The sequence below is a fragment of the Leiobunum rupestre genome, chromosome 9 (genome assembly GCF_980474605.1).
Source record: "Leiobunum rupestre chromosome 9, qqLeiRupe1.1.hap1, whole genome shotgun sequence".
Classification (NCBI taxonomy): Eukaryota; Metazoa; Arthropoda; class Arachnida; order Opiliones; family Sclerosomatidae; genus Leiobunum; species Leiobunum rupestre.
The window spans coordinates 53962723-53975926 of NC_143392.1; the positions used below are offsets into that span (position 1 = coordinate 53962723).

Genomic DNA, 13204 nt, shown 5'->3' on the forward strand with positions numbered 1-13204 from the left:
GATATAGGGGAGATATCGTTATCTTTAATTAAGTTTAAGTTACAAAACTTTTTAATAAGGATTTTTTCTGCTATTTTTCGTTTAAAGGTGTGTTTTTCAGTGTGGATAATTTGTTTATTGTTAAAATCTATGATTTGGCCAGAGTTTATGGTGTGAATAGCTAAACTGTTATGGGGGTCAATATTATTAATTAAACATTGGTGTTCTTTTAGGCGGGTTAAGACAGGTCTCATGGTCTGTCCAATATAACTATCCGGGCACGCACCACAAGGGACTTGGTAGACTACTCCATCTGGGTTCATTTTATTGTTATGGCGATTAATTTTATTTTTGGTTGGGTTTTTAAACAATCTTTTTAACGTTATTCCTTTTTATAGACTACATGTATATTTAGATTTTTAAGTTTACGTTCTAAGGCATTATTATATTTACCTAAAAAAGGGAGTTTTAAATTTATACATTTATCCTTGTTACACTTGACAAAGAGCCTAGTAAGACTCGAAACGTTGTGTCCAACTTTTAAATGTATTTAAGTTGTGAATAAATTATGTATTTATTTTATTGATTTTAGTTAATCTTTATTAATTACATATATCCCATGAGTATTCCGTAAGAAAAGAAAAAAAACCCGTTACCGTAGGTTTGCCTTTACTAAAACTTGGTGTAATCCGCCAATGGCGGCCTCCCCATCTAGTTTTGTAATGGAAAAAGTGTACCTTCGTTACGAATAAAGGATATTGTTAAAAGAGGGCGTTACTGACTAATCCGGCAGTTTCAAATCGGTGCGTGGTCTGCCATTTCCCAAAATCGTTCTAGTTACTCTCTGATTTCTATGGACGTAACTGGATAGACTAAGCGCCCACTGGCTCTCCGTTTCGTATCCGTCCTGCCTTCTACAAGGCATTGTCTCCGTTACGAAGCAAAGGCTTGTGGAAGCTAGGACGGAGACGTTACGAGGAGCAGTGAGCGATTGGCCATAGACTAATCATTCCGTAGTTTGTTAACAGATATTAATGTTTTTTTTTAAATGTTTTGTTGAGTTTTATGGTGGTATAATGGTACCCTTGCGAGGTTGAAAAAAAACTATTTTCAAAACCATAAAAGTATAATTACAATTGAATTTTTCCCCATTTTTCAAGTACTTATTGTATTATCTCTTAGATTTGGAATGTTATATTTGTAAATATTAATTTTTAAATTTGTTTTAATTGCAGTGCAACCTTTGGTAGCCCTAGTGTGGCAATGGCAACACTAGAACCTCAAGAGGAATTTGTTAAAAACATTCCTGTTGTGGGCAACATTTGTCAAGTAGATAAGTGCAATAGACCATTTTACTTTTAAAAAGTATTTCAAGGGAAGTATATTTTGTGTTTCTTGGAAGCGGAAATGAGTAGAAGGTTACCATTATTATAAATGGCAAGAAATCGATGATAAAGGTAACTTGAAACTCTCTTGAGCTCTGTTGTTTTCTGGCTGTTCCTTTTCTAAGGTTAATCCTAGTTACATAATATCATTTAATTAATTGGTAATATATATATATATATATATATATATATATATATATATATATATATATATATATATATATATATATATATATATATATATAATGACGGATACTTCATGGCTAGTTAAAATAAATTTAAAATAATTAATTTTACTTTTTATTTACGTCGCAAGCTTTCGGGTGCGAGACCCCTTGTCAAGCGTCTTGACTCAGTCAGTTATACAGTTAGTGGTAATATTTTTACATATCAAATTACATTTCTCTACATTGTTTATTTTTGTTACTTTTCCAATTATTTATTTTTAACTCCCCCAGTTTTGTACACATTTTTCCTTTATCTAGATTAAGTTTACCTATATTTTTTATAGCCACCGCCTCTTAAAAATATCTTTTAAATTAATGGTCTTCGCGTGTGACAATTTTCCCGTTGTCAAAGTCTATTTTATGTATATATTAAACTTATTATTTACCATGGTGTATATGAGTAGAAATTATGTTGAATTCAGAGAAAACGGCAAGGTATTGCTCATGTGGGAAAACGTATATTGGTGAAACAAAACGTTCCATTTTGGACAGGATTCGTTAACATAAATGCTGTGTGGCTAAGGGCGATATGAATAACAGAATTTCCAAACATATTTGGTCTACGTTAAATCACTCTATTAAATGGGATGATTACCAAATTTTAAAACGTGAAACCAATTGGTACAAAAGAATATTCTATGAAGGATTGTATATTCGTAAACTAGGTAATTTAATTTTAGATAAGGATGTCAGGAAGTAACTGATTGGGGTAATATTGTGATTTAATTTTTTTTTAATTGATATTTATATTTTAATAATTCACACTGACTTACCTATACTTTGGATTTATCGGTTACATTGATTTTATTACACACGTAAGTTGTTATTTTTTAACACGACCTTCTGCTCACGTGCTATTAGAATTTGAATATGGCACGTGGTAAAATTTTAAATCAAATTAAAACTAACGAACGACGAGAGCCTCGGCTCGTAACGTCTTGTTTAAATTAAGTTTTATCTTCTTATACCATGCCGTTTTCTCTGAATTAAACATAATAATCTATTTTATGTCCTTCAGTGTTCCATACATGATTTGCGATACCATTGTGTTTTTCACCTAATTGTACACATTTTTTATGTTCCTCTTTCTGTACTTTAAATTGTCTTTAGGTCTGTCCTATTTATGATTGGTTACATTCGCAGGTTATTTTGTAAAGTGCGGAAAGACGAACATAAAAAATGTGTTCAATTAGGTGAAAAACACCATGGTATCGCAAATCATGTATGGAGCACTAAAGGACATAAAATAGACTTTGACAACGGGGAAATTGTCACACGCGAAGACCATTAATTTAAAAGAGATTTTTAAGAGGCGGTAGCTATTAAAAATATAGGTAAACTTAATCTTTATAAAGGAAAAATGTGTACAAAAATGGGGGAGTTAAAAATAAATAATTGGAAAAATAAACAATGTAGATAAATGTAATTTGATATGTAAAAATATTACCACTAACTGTATAACTGACTGAGTCAAGACGCTTGAAAAGGGGTCTCGCACCCGAAAGCTTAAGTAGTATTCTAGCCATGGCCAAATTAAACATCTACGATTACATAAATCATATGTAGCATAATAACAACCTAGCAGAGTCGTGGTAACAAATATTTGTAAAAATGGGCAAGAATCAAGCCAAAAAAAACTTTTTTCCTGCAGGGAAATGTCAGGGAATTTTATTCTAAGCCCCTCCGAGCTAGTTAGGAAAATTTCAATTCGGCGTAAATGTATTTGAAATATGCAAAAAATCACGTGCTGTTGTTAAAATTAATTGAGAACTGCGTTAGCGATTTTTAATTTTTGAAAACCTGGAAAAGTCAGGGAATTTGGTTTTGAATATTTTGTGGCAACCCTGTTTGAAAAGGTTAAAGACATGGTAGTAGATGATATATTCAAAAACAGTGATAACTGAATAAATAACATTGAACAAAATTTCTATGACAGGCTCAGCTATTACAAATTTTAGAAAACATCGGATTTTACCAATGAGTTCTGCTGAACGTACCCGATGATAATATTTACTAATTTTTATTATTTTATGATAATAGTATATATTATAAATATTGATAATATTTAGTAATAGTAATTGTCAAAGTTATTGTTATTATGATAAGTACTGGAAGTAAAAGGTTTAGGTTCTACCGCCCTCATTCAAAAACAAGTCCAAAAATGTTATCCAGCTATTATGCAATACTGGGACTCTGAACAAGAACAATTTTTTCTTTGACACATAAGTTTGTTAAATTAATTTTACTTGATATTAGAAACATGGGTTTGTTTAACCAAGAATATTCATTAGACTCATTATGCAGCTCTAGCAAAGGCTAGTCGACCCTTGTTTTTCTTAAACTTTTATGTCAGCTAAAATTGGTTTTCCGTGATAAAACGATTTTTACTCATAAAATTGTTTCCTTTTTCCAGGTTTCAATGCTTACTAGTAGATCAAAGCCACTTGTTATTTCATGTGACGCAAGAAATGACAGCCCAGGCTTCTCATCAAAGCACTGTTCATATCATGCAATTGACATAGAAACACAAAAGATCATTGGTTTGGAATTTGCAGATTGCCGACTTACTGGTAACCAAAGTCCAAATATGGAACCTCTCGGCTTTCGTAATTTGATAAATAACCTTCAAAAGCATTGTGTCATTGCGGAAGTTGTGACTGATGGCCATGCCCAAATAAAATCCATAATGAGTAATACAATATTATTTACTTGTGTTATTCTGTACTATTATTAATTAAAAATTAAATATTACAGGTAAAGAGTTCCCACATATCAAGCATTCGCATGATATATGGCATGTTGCCAAATTATTAAGAAAAAGGCTTGCAGTTGTATGTTACAATATAGAAGGTTTTGTTTGTTGGTTTTTAGTTTTTACCATTATAATTTGCTTGCTGGCTAGTAAAGAGAAAGGCTGTGAAGAATTATCAGAGTGGATTGACGATATTGTTAACCATTTCTGGTGGTGTTCTAAAATGTGTGCGAACAATGCAAACAATATGAGAGTAAGCGCTTTTGAAACATTTAATTTGTATCAAGAATGCAGTGTCATAACGATAGGAATGGGAGCACCAAACAATATCTTTTTAAACCAAACCCGAGGGGCCTAAGTGAATATGAACCAGTGATGGTCTGACATTTGGTAAAAATCACGAAAAATGGTAGAAAAGTTCATCCAAGAAAGGGGAAAAAAAGTTAAACTCTAACAATTCAAAAATAATTTAATGATCTTGCAGACGACATATTATTTTTAAAAGGTCCTCATGGTGTTGAACAGAATTCTTAGACAACACGTTCAATCACGGTGTCAATCTTTCTCCTTATTCACCTCTTACGTCCTTGGTGTCAACCTCATGCCTTTAACAACACTGCAGACGATACGTTAGAAATGATGATTTTGACGTTACCAAATACTTAAATTTCATTTGTTAATTTACGAAAATTTGGGCACACCAAGGCAATTGTACACCCAAAAATCGGTCACCTAGCTGAAACAATTGTGTGTTGGTCCCCAAAAAGTGTTACAATTTTGGCTGTTCAAACTGCATATTTTTGTTGCAATTAGTTGACCCCATTTGTTAGCCCTACTAAATGAATGGCCTTTTAAAATTGTTCAGTGTGAGCGCCACTTAAGTAATATATCTTTTAAGCTAAATTAATGAGAGCACTACCACCCACACTCGGTGGAGTACTTGTTGCGAAAAGTTGGGAAACCAACGTATTTTGGAGGATTAAAAAAAGACTGTCAATCAGGGCATGGTTAAGAAGAGAAACCAAGGTTTGGGGAAAAACCCGGAATGGAGATGGAAAATTCTGCGTATTTTGCGGGAAGTCAAATCAAAATTTCCAGAATTGAAAAAGGATCGGCGACGTAAAGGATAGGAGGGTACTCCTTAGAAAAAAAATGTCGCTGTTTTATTTGCCAAGGACAGTATCCCCTAGCTAGGGAATGTAACAATAAGGATGGGGGTAAAGTTTGCAAGGATTGCGGAGCCCCACATCATATCGCCGTTTGCGAGAAACCCGCTTCTGGAAACGACTCGCGGGGGAAAAGAATCGGATGCCCCACAGTGGGAAAGGAAGGACGAGAAAACGCAGTACGGCTCAAACAATGGAGGCAGAGTCTCATGCACGGTAGCCACGTGGGGAGTGAGGGACCAACAACGAGTTAAATTCCTACAAACAGCTGACATTTACGTGTCAAGAACGGAAGGCAGCGCGGTAACTGTCAGGGCAAGGTGCCTATTGGATAATGCTAGTCATAGATAATAATAATAATAATAATAATCAGCTAGGCTAATACCCAAGGCACCATCCTACATAAAGGATGATATAGCGGAACGAATAATATTAACTGTAGTGGGAAAGGATCAAATTTCACTTTTCAAATTAAATGAACCTGGGAAGTTCATCGGAGTGGATAAGGTTAGGCTAGCCGTGAATAATTTGAGAGATCCTAATAATCGAAGCGTTGGTAACGCCAGAAATATGTGGGGCAACCATTTCTCTACCATGGAAAGGGGCGGAATTTGGAATTAGCTGACGTTAGCTCTATCATTGGGTCTTGTAACGATCAGATGGGAATTTTAATGGGCAGCGACTTCTATTGGCATGTAATAATAATAATAATGATAATCAGCCAGGCTAATACCCGAGGCAAAACCTTCGGCCTAAGTCATCTAGCGACGTTTGAAGCCAATAGTTCAGGTGGCTAGGTTACAATGCGTAGGAGAGTGGTGGCAAACCCTGCATCCCCCGCGAGCCAACAGCTCCCTACTATTACCGTTAACCTCAACAAGTTTTTATGGAAGGGAAAACGAAGAGCTCGGGGGAAAAGCCCTTAAACCAGCGAGGAGAGAACTTGCAAACTCAACGCAGAAGGAGTTGTTCCGAATTTTCACCCAGTGCCACAAGCTGCGAGACGAAAAAACTAACCACTCCGCCACCCCACTTGTAGTTAAAATGAGGAAGGTTGAACAGCTAGGGCGAACCCTAGCGGCGGTTAAAACTTTATTTGGATGGACAGTCCAGGGGAGGGCGTTAGTAGACAAACAGAATGAAAACAAACCTATAGTCTCCATGGCAATATTAGCCGAATCCACCGAAGATAGTCTAGATAAGGAAATCAGATCATATTTCAAGCTAGAATCACTTGAGATTAAGGAACAAGAAACGAAGGTAGACTCGGGGGAGTATAATAGGTCAGTTAAGTTTGTGGAAGGGAGGTATCAGGTGGCTCTTCCCTGGAAGGCAAATACAGAAAAGCTGGGTTACAATTTAAAGGCAGCCACAAAACGTACCGAACAATTATTCCTTCGCCTAAGAAAAAACCCTGAACTTTAGGAGAATTATAAAGCGGTCATTCAAGAGCAAATGGATTTAGGGATTGTGGAAAGGATTCCAAATGAAGAACTTGAAAGGGGAAATCCTATTTTCTACCTCCCGCATCGGGAAGTTATACGGAAAAATGTTGAAACCACGAAGACCAGAGTGGTCTACGATGCATCCTCCCATGAATATGGAATGCAATCACTTAACGACTGTTTGAAAATGGGACCGAATTTGAACCCGGAGATACTGGATTTGATAATAAAATTCCAAGTGGTGAGATAGCGTTCACAGCTGATATACAGAAAGCTTTTTACAAATTGCTTTTGACCCAAGGGATCGCGACGCGGTTAGATTTTTGTTTAACGCGAATACGATTATCGGAAAACTTGCACATTTTCGAATAACGCGGGTGACCTTCGGATTGGGATCAAGCCCATTTTTGTTGAACGCAACTAGCAAATACCACGTGCAGTCGCTCGCGTAACAATATCCGGAAGCCTGTAAAATGATATTGGATAGAAAATACGTGGATGACGTGTTAGGAAACGCGAAGGACGTTAACGAAGCTACCAAACTATCGCAAGATTCGAGGGAAATATTTTCTACAGCCAACATGAACCTACGAAAGTTCAGAACTAATTCCAAGGAATTTTGGGATAAAACAAAACCACAGTAAAGTTATTAGGACTAGCCTGGGGTCATGAAAACGATTTTCTTTTTATTAACACTGAGTCAATAATAGCCGAACCACCGGATAAAACAATCACAAAAAGGATTGTATTACACACAGTAGCAAAGATTTTTGACCCCCTAGGGTTTCTCACGCCATTCACCGTTCGAGGAAAACTTCTCATGCAAGAGCTCTGGGAAAAGGAACTTAACTGGGATGATCATCTGCTGGAAGACTTAGCTTCAAAATACAGAAAATGGCGAGATGATATTAAAAACGTACCCGGAATAAAAATGCTGAGGTATTATCTGCACGAGATGGGTGAAGATGACACGATGGTCGCCGCAGAATTGGTCTGCTTTACAGACGCCAGCGAAAAGAAATTCGCCATTGTGGTGTACCTGCGTTACACCTGCAAGAGTGGAAACATTGGAACCACGATTGTCGCTTCGAAGTCAGATTCGCACCAGTGAAAAGGCTCAGTTTACCTCGATTTGAGCTCATGGGAGCGTTGATTGGTGCCAGATTGGCTAACCACATTCAGAAGAAGGTTTTCGCAGGAGAAAACTATTCAGTTCGCCTCTTCACGGATTCAGCGATTGCTCTTGGATGGATTCAACAAACGGCTAAGAACTTCAAACCTTTTGTGAGCAATTGAGTCGGGGAGATACACTCATTAAAAGAACCAAGAAGTTCGAGTCACGTGTCTGGAGATGAGATCCCCGCAGATTTCGCTACAAGGGCAAAACGATTCAAGACCTCTTAACAGTGAGGATGGGGCGGGAGGGACCACACTGGCTACTTCAGCCAGAACAGGAGTGGGCAAAACCACAAGTAACATACCAACAATCCGACCCAGAGCTAAGGCCGGAGAAGAAACAAGTCAATGACCTGCAGTCAATTAGGGAACGAAACCTACGGCCGGAATTTTGGATTGGGCCAGATATGGAAACTTTAAAAGGTTACTTAGAATTATGGCTTGGATATCAAGGTTAGCCGTCAATAAACGTTACAACGAAGTCAAGATAGGAATCATTCTGTCAACGGAAGATTTGAACAAGGCGGAAATACTTCTAATTAACCTGGTTCAAACTGAACAGTTTCCGGAGTAACAAGCCGAGCTACAGATAAAAGAAGAAATTTGTAAGGAATTCAAGCTTCACAACCTCGATCCAATCCTTGACAGTGACGGACTGATAAGAAAAGGCGGGTGCCTACAAGAAGCAAGTTTTTCTTACTCGGAAAAACATCCCTGGATCCTACCGGCCAAACACCGTTTGACTAACCTAATCGTGGACCATTACCACGATCAAATCCTGCACGCCGGGGTTAATGGAACTCTAACCGAACTGAGAGGACGCTATTGGATTCTCAACGCGCGCCAGAAGGTAAAATCCAGATTAAAGGATCGCATAATTGGCAAAAGTTTCCGAAGTCAACCAGAAAAAGCCATCACTGCTCCATTGCCTGCTGACCGCATCCAGCAAACTCCACCATTCCAGACAACGGGAATAGACTTTATGGGACCACTTTACGTTCAGGATGGAAAAAACGTAAATAAGGTTTACGTGCGCGTTCACGCGCGCTCTTCATCTAGAACTTGTTACAGACATATCAGCGGAGACTTTCTTACTAGCTTTCAAGAAATTCGTGGCCAGACGAGGGATACCTCAGATAATCTACAGTGACAACGCCCGCACATTGAAAAGGGTAGATCAAGATTTGGCTGAAACCTACGTAGCCATTAGGAGCCCAGAAGTGAAGAATTATCTCGCTAACTGTAGAATCACCTGGAAATATAAAGCGGAGAGAGCTGCCTGGTGGGGCGGATTTTGGGAGAAAATGGACCGTACGACCAAAATGGCTCTAAAGAAGACTTGACCAAGGAACAAATGGATATGCTTCTCACAGAAGTCGAGGCTACAATAAACTCCAGGCCTTTGACATACGTCTACGGTGAAACCAATGAACCCTCACCACTGACTCTTGGACACTTTTTGACTGGATGCAGGCTCACGACCCTGTCATCGACAATCTTCCACGAGCCAAAAAAACACAGAAGTGCCAGAGACGAGTTGACGAAAAGGTACAAGCACCATCAAATCTTACTGGATAGATTTTGGAACTGATGGCGCAAGGATTACATATTGGAGCTACGTTCAGCGCATGAGAGAAAAGGAGTCACTGGTTCAAGGTCGGTGATATAGCGCTAATAAATGACAAGGTTCCGCGTATTTTGTGGAAAACGGGAATTTTTGAAGAATTGTTTAAGGGCCGCGATGGTGTCTTGCGGTCTTGCAACCTTAGATTACCGAATCGAAATGTAATCCAAAGACCGATTCAGTTGGTGTACCAGCTGGAAGTCATCAACGAAGAAGAGCATTTATGAACTTTCAGTACATTGGGGGGAGTGTTGCGAAAAGTTGGGAACCCGGGATGGAGATGGAAAATTTCTAAAGAGTGTGTGAAGAGTCTGAGATTTCCATCCCCCAACTTGCTTGACCTAAGAGAAACACGGTCAAAAGTTAGTTGTTGGTGTATAGTCAAAAAGATAGTGCGCTCGTACGGAAAGAGCGGACGGGTCCCACAGTGGACATCTCTATAATCATTTTAACCTAACTCGTAATACATTTGTAACTTTGATTTTTTCATGTAAATATTAAACTCAGTTTTTCATAACTATACTAATTTGTTTCCTCAACAGTACTCATATGGCAAACGTGAAAACGCACCTTACTTGGCGTACCAAAAAAATTCCCACTCGTTTTGGCTGGTGGTGTGTTAAAACTGCTGGCGCTTGTTAAAATTACGGGTTTTTGTTTTAATTGTTTCAAAATGTTATGTATGTTTAACAATTAAATTTTTATATTTTAGGTAAATGAAGTACATTTTTATGTACCTCTTTCTTCATTGCTTTAGTATCAATGTGGTTTTTATCATCTGCTCTACCACGAATCACAGTTTTGCCAATTAGTTTCATCATCCCAAACTCAAGCGATGTCAGGTCATCATAAGTGACTGGACCACTCCCAGTCACTTTTCGGATCCTTATGATATCTAGGGCCTTTTTCTATACTATGCTTTTGAAGTCAGACCATAATCTTTTTAATTTGTGGTCCAGTTATTTTTCTCCCCATACCCATGCTTTATTATTCGTTCCTTTCGTAGACTTTCCCTATTTCCCATATAACTCTGATGTACAAACCCATTGTAGCTTCAAGCCGAGCAACAATTGCTTTCTTTTCCCTTTCATAAAATTTCTTTGCCCTTTGCCCTCTTTCTTCGCAATTGTTTTCTTTGCGTTCTCCATTTTTGAAACAAATTGGCGTCAATGAATAATACATGTAAATATTAAATAAAAACTAGTTTAAATAACAACGAAAAAAATAAATAAATATTCCAAATTAAATATAACATGTATATTTAAATAATTGATAACTAGCCGAAAGAGGAATAATGGTGCTATTTAAAAGAAAGGAAAACAGACAATGCTAAGGCTTAACCAAGCGATTGAAGTGACCAGCTTCCCGCTGAAAATTTCCTGCGTTTCTATTTTCTCCGACGGGGGTGGAGCGTATTATAAACAAAGGCAAAAAATACTAGAGTACGAATTTATGAATGGTCTCTGGAACGGGTTGATAACTCGAGATTTGCTCTCGTTCATTTTTAACTAACGAAACTTTTGAAAATTTCTCTGCAACGCGCCCCTAAATGTCTAAGCCCAACCACCCCACCATGAAAATGTGTTTCCGCAAAATAAAATTTCTAGCGAAGTCATGTGCGAAATAAAATAGTAAATATGTAAAATTATGATATGGCTCATCAAAAATGTAATAGATAACCCTTTAAGCTTACTTCCGCTAGTGTGTACCTCAGGATAAATCTATTTTCAGTTTTGTCCATTATTTTCTAGGTAAAAAAATAAAGTTTTATTTATCTAGTCAATAGCTCGACCAGGTTAAATATAAATTGCAATACAGTAATTTAATAAAAACGTTTTGTTTTATCATAAAGGAATTATCTTCATGATATCATAGACCAAAACCCAAGTCTTTTTCCTCAAATGTAATAAACCGACATAAACTTGTAAAGCTTGCATTTGCACTCGCAAATGAAGTCTTTGCCCTAACTGCCTTTATCTTCACTCCAGATAGTTATATCGTGGTTTTGGGACAACGCTGCTGGGGAATGCCAAGATGACCCTTCCTCGCTCGCGTTGTCCGACTTCGGAAATCTCCGAAAGTGATGACATCTAACCCGAAGAGTTAATAGCGGGGTAAAGTCGCCTGTGTCGCGCACTATGGCACCATAGTGAGTTCACTAGGATTTCTTGGCGGGCTTTCTTCTTTAGCCAATAAGGTTGGAGACCGGTAGCGTCATCAGAGGAGCCTATTCTATAAAGGGCGTCGGGACACTTGACGTTATTCTCAACGAGCAGCTAAATCGCCGAACGTTATCCAATATGGCTGAACAATAATATTTGCGTTTTTAGGCAAGTGACGGCTGGCAAATCAAAATAATGAGACAAAATTATCTTTGTCTGCAGCTGTGTGTTTTATCTGTCAAAATGTTTGGCTGATACCATTAATTTGACAGGGTAAGTTATTTAAATTATATTGTAGTGATTTCTTAAAATTGGTAATTCTTTAAAAAGATAGAAAATATGATTTCTTGTGAAATAAAATCGTAAACATTTTAATTTCAAAAATAAAACTATATTGATTCATCAATTATGAGAAATTTTATAATTTAAAATGCCTTCTAATTTTTTTAATATAAAATTTGAAACCAAACCATTTGGTGGTTACTTAAGGCTAATAATTCATTCATCAAATATTATTAATTTCATAATTGAAAATGCCCTTCTAAGTAGATTAAAATGAAATTTGTAGTCAAACAGTTACTCAAGGCTGAACTTTTTCCAATTCCAAAAGTTCTAGTTTAGTATTTAAAAAGGACTAATTCCAACTAAACGTTCTATAATAAAAAAGGCCCTTTTATAAAATATTATCAAATCATACATGCAGTCTTTTAAAACAAAATATTAACTTATATATTTCAATATACAATAAAGTTTCACTTTGACAATTTTCGGTAGCTTTCAAAATTAATTTTTTAGTTTGCATTTTAATATGCTAAATTCATAACACAAATTCATTGAAGTTAGCTTAAAAGTTTTAGGGTTTTAAATTTGTTAACTTAACTGAAGTTAAATTAGAATATTTAAAATTACACAAATATTTAATGAAAATAGAGATCGGCGTTTGAAAGAAATAAACAGTTAACCAAAGTTTTTATGATTAATCGAAATTTTGCCGGTTAATTAATATGTTCCGCCGATCTCTAAACGAAAAGAATGATATGATAGGCAAGGTTTGATTGTGAAAGTATTATTGTATGTTATAATTTTTTATAGGAAAAAATATTTCAATAACCTTTTTGTTTGTTTAATTTAAATATTTGTTTAATAGTATTCATTTATATTCTAGTATTTTTGGAAAATTATGTATGCCTGCGTTAATGGATTACCAGGGAATTGTTACTCACAATTGTCAATGGCTTGGGAGTACAATTGTTTTACTTTGGAAATTAAAACGTTTACGATTTTTTTT

General features: G+C 36.5%; 1 protein-coding gene across 1 annotated transcript; it reads left to right on the plus strand.

Moving 5' to 3' along the window:
- Window positions 1–8566: 8566 nt before the first annotated feature.
- Window positions 8567–9708, plus strand: LOC149930910 (uncharacterized). Its single transcript, XM_090157979.1, has 3 exons — window positions 8567–8700; window positions 8779–9145; window positions 9604–9708. Exons 1-3 carry the CDS (start codon window positions 8567–8569, stop codon window positions 9706–9708), a joined length of 606 nt encoding a protein of 201 aa, XP_090014105.1.
- Window positions 9709–13204: the final 3496 nt, after the last annotated feature.